Source organism: Formica exsecta, unplaced genomic scaffold (genome assembly GCF_003651465.1).
Source record: "Formica exsecta isolate Colony F162 unplaced genomic scaffold, ASM365146v1 scaffold111, whole genome shotgun sequence".
Lineage (NCBI taxonomy): Eukaryota > Metazoa > Arthropoda > Insecta > Hymenoptera > Formicidae > Formica > Formica exsecta.
In genome coordinates this window covers 980,748-994,399 of record NW_021848451.1, presented here as the reverse complement: position 1 = coordinate 994,399, position 13,652 = coordinate 980,748, and the positions used below count along the sequence as shown (strand labels likewise).

Sequence of the window (13,652 nt, the reverse complement as noted above, 5' to 3'; positions counted from 1 at the left end):
AAGTTGTCGCGACGAAAATCAAACAACTCCCTCGGACGCGATTTCTCAGTTAAAAGACCAATTGCCTGAAGAACATTTAAAAATAGATGAATACGCTAGATATTTAGATTCATAATCAATCAGCAATGCAAGATGTTCAATTAACTTTCGAATAATGAAACCTTTATATACTGATGAGCAAGTTCAAGCCATAGTAAGTCGCATGCGCGAGCAAATCTTAACTTTAATTGCTGGACTTATTACCGATTTTCTAGACGGAAATTTGGATATAGATCAACTAATTGCCCTGCTTGAAAACGTTGAAGACCCTTAAAATAGAATCTACCTATTTGCGCATGCTCATATCCCTATGATTAACATCCAGTAAAATCCCTCTAGTAAAGATTAATTTCGTGCCTAATGTTATTTCCCTAGAATCCACTAGATCAGTCCTAGTTCTCAGCGTTCCTGGGGTATAGCCACAGATATATAGACTGGATTGAGCATTGCGAGATAAACAAAAGCGCGCCCGCTGTAGAAAGAGAGGTACTATATGGGAGGCTTATGTTTGTCCCTTTTTCTAGCATCTCATTGGTGATTTTCTATATGGAAAAAGACAAAATCACCAATGAGATGCTAGGAAAAAAAACAAAATAGGCCTCCTATATAGTATCTCCCTTTCTACAACGAGCGCGTGTTTGTCTATCGCCACGCTCAGTCCATTCTATATGTATGTCTATGGTATATATATATAAATATATATATATATATATATATATATATATATATATTTATTTATTTGTTTATATATAGTTTTCTCTTTTATATGTGTACAAAGAGAATAAAATGAATTATTTGTTTTTAATTCTAGACGGCTAATATTTGTAAAATTCACAATTGATGTATTATACTCTCATCAGTTACCGTTCACGCAATTCCAGATTCTTTTCGCTGTGATTCATGAGACCGCAACTAAGAGAATTTCCGCGTTGCTCCGTCAGAAATCAAGACAATATCTTGCGCTCAGAAGGTACGAAGAAAATAATAAAACATACGTCACGGATCATATCCGATATCTCACGCAAGTTCGTTCCTAGAGCACGTTATACAAAATTAATCAAATGGACGTAAACTGACACGAATCTTCTTCCGTTTTGAAGCGAAATTAATATCGTCTTACACGATATCGCGTAATCGAGAAGCGCGTAACAGCGAATATATATCAATAGTAAGTCACGTTTATTCGCCCGTGGCTGACAGGTTTCGCCGACACTATCACGGATCATGTTTCTCCGCATGTCGCGGTTGTAGGCGAAAGACGGTTGCGAAATGCAGGAAATTAGATCATCTTGAATTGATTGGTAGAGCAATCTAGTCGTTTCAGCGCCAAACAATCAAAGAAAGAGCGAAACTGCACTATAAATTCGCCAATACAAATTCTTCAATATGAACACGGTAATAATCGTTTGATATCAAAGCGTCCATGTCTACAAAAGTATCCATCTCTCGCAATTTCATATTAATCCTTAGATGCACAAGTTATGCCTTTTCTAATTTATACATTGAGAGAGACAAAGATATATCATACATTTTTATAAATTTGAAAATTTATTATATATATAATAGCTATGAGGATACAATTATTTTCATGTTAATCTAGTAAACATGACAAAATAATTGATGTGAATAAAATATGAATATCCATATTTATATAGAATAGTACTATAATGAGTATTAGTAACATTAATTATATATCTATTTATATATGATATTATATAAAATGTATTATTGTACAATATATTCAATATTGGCTGTGTCAATAATGGTTTAATTAATTATAGAATTGGATTGCATTTTGGTCTCTCTAATCGAAATATGTTAAATACATATAATATAATATTTAAACATATAATTATTTAAAATACGATTATTTCTCTCTCTCTCTCTCTCTCTCTCGGAGATATATAATTCATAAAATATCATTCCTAAGTTTTGTTCAAACAAAGATATTTCCTGTATGATAAAAAATTATTTCCGAACAATCCTATTATCCGGATCGAGCTGACTCCATACGATTTCTGCTAAGTTTTGCTACGTTATACCATCGTCGGAGATGCACGAACTAAAATTTCGAGCGAACGATATTCCCGTACGTTCGCCGAAAGCGAAAAAGCACATTAAGGCAGCCCACGTTTTTATTAGCGGTATATTGAACGCGTAGGGCAACAAAAGCGGGCAATACTATTAAGCACAGGAGCCCTGAACTTCGCAAACTCATTCCTATTGCTTTCCCAATTTCTGCTGCCCTCCGCTTCTTCACGGATTCAGGATCGAGGCGGAAAACTCTTCCACGAACGAAGGTCGTGGAAGAGCAGAAAGTACCGTTTTTTTTTTCATCCGAAATCGCGCGAAACTTTGTCCGACTTTGAATTCCTGAGCTTTTGCGTCCGTCCGCGCGAGCGAGGATAGACGTGTACAAGAATTCACCTCGCGGAGAAGGCAGCGAAGCACGTTTCCGGCGTCGATTTTTCCTGAAGTGGGATTTATAGCGCGATCCGCAATATTTCTCCATCCATTCGCAGAGACATTTTTCAACATGTTTTTCTTGTTTCAAACAAATACATACAGAACCAATCTTGCCGCAAAGAAAAATGCCGATTTGCGACGAAGTGGATTTTCTACATTTTGCAATTTTTTTAATTAAATTAAGTCGTGGATGATGCGAGAAATATGATGCCAGTTTTCGTGAAAATTGTGATAATTACGTAACGTTTCCATCATAATTATTAATTTAAAATAATAAATTAAAATAGAAAATATATAATACGTATATATGTATCTCAATCAATTATATATCAATCTCGATACTTATTTCGCATTTTATAGGACACTTAATTACAAAATGTAAAAAAAAAAAAACGACCGCGTATGAATCATACTATAATATCAATTAGATCTAATTAATGACATTTTAATAAAGCACATGCGGTAATGTGAGAATTAATGCATCCATCGAGGCGCGAAATAATACAAATAACGTTGCGATGTTAATTATCGATATACCTTGACAGCGCATATATCACGGAGAGAGATGGCCGATTAATATTTATCCGAATGACAAACGGTAGATTATCGCGTGATTTCCAGCACGGCAAGAGATAACAACAGGTATCTTGAAACGATTATAATTTATATTAGTTACAAACATCATATACAGAGACTATAAGCGTGGGAAAGTATCATGCAAAACTTCTTAGAGATGGACGTTTTAAACGACTAACATGCTTGACGTGTAACAACGCTGTCAATGATCTATGTGTATCGATAAGAATTTATGAGACCGCGGCTCTTTATCGCTTTTCTTGGGAGCAACTCGAACTCCTCAACGGTCTGAACGTATTGGAACTTTATGCCGCCTTTGAATCTTTCATGATGTAAAAAGGCGTTGTCGGACAGCGTACGAGGATAGATTGCACCTAGGTGGGTCAAGTGGATTTCGCTAGGTGTAGGTTTATCTCGTGATTCCGCGGCGCAAAGAAATTGCCAATTACAATTTTATTGATTTTTTAAAAGTCGCGTTATTCGTATGCCTTTATATTTTTTATTTGTGATATTTTATTTAAAAAAATGTTTTTTTATTTAAAAAATCACAAATTAAAGATTTCAAATATGAAATTTGATCAAATTACCGAGTATTCGATATTTCGCAGTACGTTCGCAGCGCATCATTATCCTTTTTTAATGAAGCTAAGACGGTAACTGACAGGTAGAACAGATTGAGGACTTGGATTACTTTTCGCAAGAAATTACTGAAGATATCCGGTGATGGAAATGGATTCCTTCTATCTTACTTTGATCGTGTACACGTTAACAAGAAAACGTATGAGGTGTGCTCTTCCCTCGGCACATTCTTTAAGAATTATGATCGTAATAAAATAGATATGTTCAGATATATCGAGAAATCGTGTACGGTAATCAATCTTCTTTCGTTCGTCGGGTAAATTGGATGAGAGTTCTTTTCTATAGATGATTATATACGACCTTATTTTACTTTTTTATATAGGCGGAAAGAAATATATATTGCTACACGCGCGGTATTCGCGAGATCTCGTCGTTCTTCTTCAATGAAGTAACTGTCATTTGACGGTCTGAACGTAATGCGGCTTATCATGATATCGCATGAATTTCCAACGGTACGGCCGCGATCTTGCCAATCGTTTCCAAGGAATAATATCCGAGCCGAGAGAATCACGTAGCTGCCAATGGTAATGTATAAACGAATTGACAGGCCAATTTCTGCGTGTCCTCTTATTTCTTCTCGTCGTCTTCTCACTTATCCCGGAGTACTTGTCTCGCGAGAGGATTGTCTGACGGCAAATCGTGTTCAATAATTGTACGGGCCGATATATTATTTAAAGATGTTTCGAGAGAAACTTGTCTGGCCGTCTACTTGTTCCGGATGCGCCAACGAGAATTTATTTCACGAAACAAATTTGCGACTCTACGTGATCGAGGTATCTTTCCGCAACTTTCTCGTTCGATGAAGAGAGTCGAATAAATATTCTCTTAAGCTTATTTTAGATATTATTGTGTTACGTATATTAATCTGGATCATTCATACGTATGTTATTATTTTTAGATATATTTTATCTAATTTAATAAACATGAAAATGTGCCGTTAAAGAAATCTCTTTACGACGTTATTGCGACAGCGCACGTATATGTGAAAACAAACGTAATATATTGGCAAACGTTGTGTAACAAACTTACATGGCGCTGCGAGTATCGGGTATGTCACGATTGCTCGGAAGACCGTCGGAGGCTTCCTGATTGAATTTATTCCTCGCGTATGGGTCCTCGCCTGCACGCAGACCGCCTCTCGAGACGTACCTGTTGCGCAAAAAAAAATTATCGCTGTACTATATCTTCTCGTTATTTCTTCGCGCGTTTCATGTCTCGATGTCAACCCGGAATACACGAGTTGGCGTAAGCGTATTCGTATCGGAACGGACATGCCGGGAAAAAGAACACACGCAACACGTCTATCATAACGTGATTATAACGGTGCACGCTCGAGGCCGCTATAATTGCGGGGATAACAGCGCCGACGAATGGCGCAGAGAGAATGAAATATTCCAACGTATAATGCAGCGAGCAATAATGCGCGGAAATGCCTCGGTAGATCGAGGAACTGCGCGATGCGATGCAATTTCTAGCCGGTGGAAAGTTAATGCGAGGACGGAGTTCTCGAAGATAATAGGTTCTTGTGCCGAACGCGCGAAATAATTAATACTACCAGAGATGTGCCAACTCTCCAAACTCGAGTCAAAAGTCGAGTCGCGTCGCCGACTGGATTAATATTGCATTCGCGAGAGTCTTTGAGATGCTTATGAGACGCAGCAACGGCAACGGGAAAATATGCCCGCCAAGTGGATGAAGTTCGAAGTGTATCCGCTAAGCTGATTATCGCGAGGGAGAATCGCCGACTCACCCCTGTTCGTCGAAGTAATTCCACGTCACTCTCGGATCCGGGGTCGGTGCCGGCAGGAGCTCGGATGACATTACAATGGCCGTGCCGTCCGGGTCCACGTAGCTGCCGGAATTCCCGCCGGCGGAGAGTGCCAGGGACGCGGGTTCTTTCAGCCGTAAAGCTCTGTTTTCATTCTGCTAACAGAGAGAGAAAGAGAGGAGTAAATTTTCGATTAGAACTAGATCACATCTCAATTAAACTAGACATTGAAATAATCGAAAGTATACCATTGTTTCTTTTTTGAACTTCACGATATTTAGAAGCTCCCGATAAGAGGGAATCGTAATTGCTTGGAATCGTGATATGAATTCGGTAAATTACCCCAAGTGCATCTGTCAATTTATATTAGACAATAATAAATATTTGTTGTCGTTCAATAAATTAATTTCCATTAATTTGGACGCTCTTGAGACCATACTCCTGAGACTATATAGATATGTACAGTATACGTTCCAGTAACGAAATATCGTATCTCACGCGATATACAGTTACTGTGTATCTCCGTTCCCCCGTTCAACACCACCCTGCGATCCAAGCAATTTCCCGGGATCGACAGGATGGTCTTGGTCCTTTGTAACTCGACGACTCCTGCCTCCCCGACCACTTGGCTTCGGTGCGGGAGTCAATTGTAAGGCAAAGACGGTCCGCTCTCCGTACTGACACATTATCGATACGCCGTATTGATTTCGAATCGCTGGCGAATGTTCCTTTCGTATCAATGCCGTTGCATTGTGCCTTTGCCGGCGGATACATTGCGCCGTCAATATGTAGGTCATCGAATCATGCTCATTAGATTTCTCCAGTCCTCGCGCGTCTTCGCGATACTGCGATGTTTTAGGAGATGAGAGCGGATCTTTTGGCGGGCACATGATTCCGGTGCGACTCGCCGGTTTACGTGGTTAAACTTAAAATCGCCCTTATTTGCGTGAGAGAAAAACGTAAATGTAGCGATCGGCAACGCGTAAGAGCAATCGGTCAGATTACATTTGTCGGATATGTGTGACTTAACGATGAATCGAAAGATGGCTGCGGAATATTTCAAGTTCATTAATTTTATTTTTATCAATATAATTAATTTCAGGACAGTTAAAATTAGTTTAACATAATAAAAAGAAAACAATAAATAAAGAAGAGGACTCGAGGAGCAAAAATAATGGATATCAATATTGATAATATAATATTTTAATTCAAAGTTAAAATTTAAAAAAAAAAACGACAATTTTAATGTGAATAATAAATCCTGATTTTTGTGATCTTTAATTTATTAAAATTGTCGTATTTTTTGATTTTAATTTTGAATTTAATATTACCTACACTGATATCCGTTATTTTCGCTGACCAAACCCTTTTATTCTTTATTAATAATTATTAATAATAGTACACGGAAATTAAAAATATTAATATAATATTCTCCTTCTCTCTGAATTCATACGCAGAATACTTAAATATATTGATAACGATCTGTGCAATTATATGCAATATTGTAAAAATAAAATCGCGAGATTAACGATGTAGAATTTAGCCAAGGGATTATTCTGCTTCTGGAGTATCAAACAGCGGAAGAGACACAGCAATCGATTGTCGATGGGAAAAACGGTAGTAAGCGCTCTAAAACCTACGCAAAGAGTAAATGGCGATAAGTGCATCTGCACCAGAGCCATTAATGCGTCGCATTGTACGTCGAAGCGGCCAAGCGATCGTTAGTTTCACCGCAAATTCTTCTCCGTCCCGAATCACAATCTCCCTCCTCCCACCCCCTCCGACTACGATCCGAATGGCAGTATTTTCCACGCGGAAAGCACGGATCGTTAACCTTATAGCGTCGATCTCACGCGCGAAAACGTCCGATAAAAGAACGCGAATTGAACGGAGCAGTATAAAATAGAGCGCGGGGGGCAGGAGGGGCGCGACGAAGGAAATGCGCCGTTCAAAAAGGGCGACGAGGGCACGCAGAAAGTGTGCGCAATCGTTGATGAAATATTAATTCACGGGTTACAGACTAAACTAAACCGGAAACGCAGCTCGGATAGCCAGCCCGGGGCAAGCTGTTGCATCCGGTTTCGCCGGCGGCGATGTCGCCACGTGATGCCGCGAACGTCCGCGTTGCCGCATAAAACTCGATGAAGTGCCCTCGATACGATCACAATCACCGAGGGGTCGTTGAAAACAAAAGTGCGTGGCGTGAATCAATATTTTTATTGTTTTAATCCGCATTTCTCTCTCTTCCTCCATCCTTTCGTCATGTGTAATCTATATATCGTCAATCACACGTGTTTGCGAAATTTATAAAGACAACTTTGTAACAAAGGACTTCGTAACATCGTAATCGCGCCAAATACAGATTATTAACATGTAATTTCATTTTATATCGATAGCATGTAATTACGAAATTATACCGTGTCTCAGATCGGAATTGACAATTTCACGCCCGTGACATATTGGCAATATTAGCGCGCTACCAGTAATATCGGTTTCCGGTTTCTCGTATCGGATTCCGGTGAAGGCTATCTAATAATGTCGTGTTACAGGTTTAACTGTGCATGTAACTGCGATACTGTTGAACGCAAGACGTCGCATAGAGGAATGATCCAGAATTTAACGTCTTCGGTTCAAAAGCTCTTATCCGGCAATCAGAGAAACCGCGATGTGGAATGTATCCCTTTTCACACGCACACAGCCATACAACTTCTGTAAAAGAGCAACACATACACCTAACTGTAATTCTATGATCTGTGTGTAATTATATATTGTAGTATGTGCAAAATTAAATTTATTAAATTCATTGATTAATATTCATAATTTATTTAAATAATTATAAAAGCAAGGTCATAAAAAGTTAATGATATCCCCAGAGCTTCTCTTTATGCAAGTAAAAAGAACAAGACAATACGACGATTATTCTCGCGATATTTCTTAGGAGAAATATTAGATATTTCTTAGAGAAAATATTAGGAATAGGAATAAAATATTAAATATCAGGAGGAGCAATTTGGAATTATTTTACTTCAAACAAGGAAATGGAATAGATTAATTATTTCTGATTTTTATTTTTTTATTTCATTATGCGTTAATCCATTCCGTTCCCTCGTTTGAAGTAAAATAATTCCAAATTGCTCCTTCTGATATTTTATTCCTATTTCTAATATTTTCTCTATTGTGCACAGGGCCTTATACTGTGTTTATACTATACGGATATAACGGTTGACACCGTTTGATATATCGGGAACACATATCTATTATATCAATCGTGAACTAAATCGACCGCAAATTGAGAAAAAATGTACCGTTCTCTTTCACCGAAACTGTTTTATTGTGCACAATATATTCCCGGGACAAATTTTTCTTCCGTTGGATTAACGAGCATAACCGCCATGCGCGTCGCGGAAATATCATTATTTCTTTTTGCGCGACGAAAGCGAGACACGTGATTCCCATAAAATTCATTGCATATGCGCCGATGGAATGATACGCAAAGCCGGAAGTGCCTTCTGACGAATGCATAGCATGCTCGGACAATGGTCGCGCGCAGAGATCACACGTTTGTTTGCAACAAACTCGCGGCGGAAGTACGGAAAGAGACATTGAAATGAATAATAAAAAGGATAAAAAAAAAAGAAAGAGAGAGAAAGAGAAGCAGAGCATGTCGGATCGACGGAATTCGCGGGTCGCTGATGCGCGGCGGACATGATGTAGCTTCGAATAATGATTAGACTTGATTTATGCCGTTTAACAGCATCACGTAATTGTAGTATCTATCCATCGTCAGAATGACATATAATTTAACGGTTTCTTGCTTTCCTCCGTAAATTTTCTTTCAGTGAAACAGGCTGAGCGCGCGCTGTACACTTAACATTCTCATTTTATTCGGTGAGAAAAAACTCTCCGAGGAGATTAAAAAGAATTTAAAAGCTCTCGAGGAGTAACAGAAAGACACTTGCCTCTTCGCCCGCGTTAAAAAAGTCAAGTTAAAACTTAAGTCTGTTAGCATCCAATAATGCTATTTACGCGCGTAATCGCCAAACCTCGCGGACTCCGGAATTGTTGATCGACTTGCACGTCTATTTGTGCGCGCGTGCTTTAACTTTTCGTACGAGATTAAGTATGCATTCGCCGGAGAGTACCTTGCTTCGCATTAATTTGTCATTGTCACGACACTTTCCTGACTTCATCGCGATGCGCTTGGACGTAGTTCGCCGAAGTTATATTATTTCCGAGTTAGTGATTAACGTCGATTCATCATGAAACGACACGTTCGCGCGTTTCTATCAGTTAATGATTATCGATCGCTTAAGTTTAAATTAGGAAAATCTTGAAGAATTATTTCCGCTGTGATTTTATGATGAATGAAGAATGATAGAGATAGGTATGATCGTTGAAAGATCTATCTCCCCTCCCTCTCTCTTGTTATTGTTCGCTGTCATTCTTCTGTGAGTGTAGATATTCCAAACCGATTGCAATATCACTAAGGTGATTTCGATTATTATCAACGAAAATCGCATTATTAATGCGGTTATTGCCGCGAGCATATGCACGCTGAAATGTAAGCGAGTTAGTCTTTGACGTATATATTAATATTATGATGTTCTGATATGGATACATAAATTTATGAAAACCTCATTACATCACGAATAATGAGCATTGCGTAAACACAAAGATATAGTTTATTATTTACTTATGACTAATTAATTGCAAAATGTGTGTAATAATCCAATTTACACACACACATATATATATATATATATATATATATATATATATATATATATATATTATATATATATTTTATACACATATAAAAATTAATTACACCTCGAAATTATTTCAACTCGTACAGGAGGCTTTTCAGATAGTAACAAAAATATAAATGACGAAGAAAGTGCAGTTGTAACAAACGTAGGGGCGGAATCGGTGTCACAATATGTCAGATCGGATGACGTCCAATTGCATTTCTAATTGCAACGTGCCATTCTTTCATATCTGCCGGTTGCGCATTACATTTCCACTACACATATAATATGTTAATTCCCCGCTTCTTACCATCTATTCATATCGAAAAGCCAAAGTGCTTCAAGACGGTCTTTACAGCCTATCAAAGATCAAGCAAAAGAAGATATTCCATGACGCATCTCTGCGATCATTTTACATTTGCAAGGAACGAGTCTATTATTCACGAGACAGCTTGTCAGATTCGCTTATCCGACACATTTTACTTTCAGAAAATATCTTAACTGATGCCGCCTCGTTTGTGTAAGTTCTTACGAGCACGACTTACTATTAATATATAGGAGATAGGACTAGAATTATAAATAACGCAACCAACCATGTCATTAAATATAAATAAAAAAATTTTATATATATACACGTATATATAAAATATCTCAATTTTTGTGTATTATTATTTAAAAATTATTTTTGTTTTTCAAGATAGGGAAAGTATTTTAAACCATTCGTTTAACGGATCAAACAGATTTGCCTATTTTTGCGCGAGAAAAAAATAAGACCGATAACAAATAAAAATTCAAAGAAGAAATGAGAAACCTGTCTACTTGTCATCTAAGTAAAAATATGAACTGCACAGGAGTACCACGGCGACTGTTACATCTTTCTTATACCCGGTATACATCCTGTCGTAATCATATAGGGGGCGTGGAATTTTCTACGATTTCCATCTCCAACGAAGCTTCGGCAGGAATTTCGAGTCGACGGAGTGCGAAGAGAAGGACAGGAAGGACGGGAGGGGAACGACAGAGGAAACGGGAATACACGCGGCCGGGAACACCGGACCTGTCCGATATGTTTTCGCTGAGTTATGAGTAGATTTGCATATAGAAACTGTCTGTGTGAAGCTGCGGAAACGGCTTTGCCCGAAAGCAGACAAAGTGGGAGGGACGACACTTGGACATGACGTCGGTATTAAATTTGCGGTGCCGGCCGATCCGATCTCGGGATTAAATATTGTTAGGACAAGAAGAAGGAGATACAATTTCTGCACGAGCGACGATAGTTCGCAAAGTTTTCGGAGTGAACGAAGAAACCGAAGAAAAGAAGTACATAGAAAATTGTACACAGGACGAAACAATTTATTCTCTTCAACGTCTTTTGAACGTCTCTTAATTGAAATACGTCGCAGCTGGATAAAAACTGAAAGACCAAAGACTAAAAGCTAAAGTTTCAGTACAGCGGGAGTATTCTAAGACAGGCGGAAACTTGGCGATAGATACTTGTCGAATACAAGTATCTTTTCTTACTGCGATAACGTTGAAATGAGAAATTTATAACGCGAAATCAGGATAACAATACGCAATTTTTTCGGGCATATAAAAATCGCGTTCGGTTTTCAACGAGACTCGCGTCGTGCAATTAAATAGAGTGCACTAACACGCGCTACGATTACAAGAGGTTAATTTCGCAGTAAATTTGAGTTCGGCAAATCTAATTAGCCGATGGCTCGCTTCAATCTTTCATGAAACGACCGTCGTATATGTATACTGTGGAACTCTTGTTAATGGTCGGCTCTCGTCCCACGTCACCCTGGCGGTTTCGGACAATTGCAGACCGGACCGCGAGCTTTTGGGTAATTTAATGTTTCCGCGGCAATCCACTTAACATCGTAACATACGTCCCTGACTTAACTGAATCTAAGATACATATGTATATTTCGCTCTCATCCGTTTTATCTCTATTTCGCCGCGAGAAGAATTAGAAGCGTTATAAAGAGACAGTAGACAGACATCAAATATGCACTTTCTTTTTGACTTTACATTTTCTGCAGGTACTTCCTTTTCGTTTTCTTTTTCCATCTTGAGTATATATATATATATACACACGTCCATATATATATATATATATATATATTATTTATTTCACTTAATCATGTGAGGCCAAGATTATTGTAAAAAAATTGGTAAAATGATAAGTTCTAACTATATTATATAACTAAATTTTGCTGCACACATAAACGTTGTTTTGATTAACATAATCCTCAATACCGCAATCATTTATATTTAATCTGTGGAAATTGCAACTATGAAAATTACAACGGCTGCATATTCGTAAATCATATTAATGTTCTACCGATGGCTGATCGTAAACACGTCGGAAGAATGTATGCAGATTTCAGTAACATCGTTGAAATTATAGATATTAAATTACGTGGAAATTAGAGCGCGTTTAAACCACAGAGATCGTCCATTCACAATGTATGTAACATAATCCTACGTTAATTTTAAAGTTGTTTGATATATTGTGTGTATGTGTATGTGCACATAGCAGAAATTTATTTATAGTTACTAACAACGCTCGTTTATTTTCGATATATCCAACTAAATGTTGTATCGACTTTGTAATCAAATTCTTCATTAAAATTCGAAATTCGAGAGTGTTTACGCATATATTATAAATATCTATTTCTCGTTGAAGAAAACTAATAATATGTAAAGCTGTAAAAAAAAGATCTAGATATATTCGTGAAATAATTAGCAGAATTTGATTGGAAGGAAAAAAATTCATGTTATCGTGTATTTAACAAAATTTATATAATCGCTTACTTACTTTAATCAATCGAATTATACATATATATTTTCTTATAATATTCTTTATGTATGCGAAACGTAATATCGAAATTATCAATATTAGTACGAAAAAAAAACCAATAAAATATTAAATTTCTTATTTCCGAGCAAAGAATTTTTCCACGCGTGGAATCTAATCGTACGAGTTTTCTCCATTTCGGAGAGATGCGCGAGTCTAGAGTGCCTCAATTCTGGAGCACAATATCTCGATCGTGCCCTACAAGACGAATGAAGAGATGGCGGGGCACGAAAATGGGATAAAAACGTAAGACGCAAGGAGCTCTAGAGCAAGACGGGAGGAACTGCTTAATCTTTCATCAATTTCCTTAATTAACCGACAATAATAGCAGCTGCTTCGTCGATCCTCTTTACAGAAATAGGGCCGACATCCCACGGGACGGTCAAATTCGATGTATAAAGGACTATTTGTTCGTGCGGGAGAGACTTATCTCCTATATTATACAAAATAAAAGAAATTCTATGAATCATTACTTTCGTGCACGATATCGCACGAAAAAACTGCCGATTATAATGAAATATAACGCTGTTACTTTTATGAATTTTTTAGAAAA

At 37.6% G+C, this 13,652-nt stretch overlaps 1 protein-coding gene across 2 annotated transcripts in view; it reads right to left on the bottom strand.

The window, feature by feature from the left end:
* The window catches only part of LOC115236417 (polypeptide N-acetylgalactosaminyltransferase 2), a 254,111-nt gene that overhangs the window by 60,148 nt on the left and 180,311 nt on the right, over positions 1-13,652 (bottom strand). Inside the window, exons 2-3 of one of the 2 annotated variants that reach the window (XM_029808860.1) lie at positions 5,471-5,646; positions 4,750-4,869 (exon numbers count right to left, since the gene is read on the bottom strand). In XM_029808860.1, the coding sequence (XP_029664720.1) occupies positions 4,750-4,869; positions 5,471-5,646 (296 nt within the window). The remainder of the gene's footprint in view (positions 1-4,749; positions 4,870-5,470; positions 5,647-13,652) is intronic. The other variant, XM_029808868.1, reaches the window with a different exon arrangement.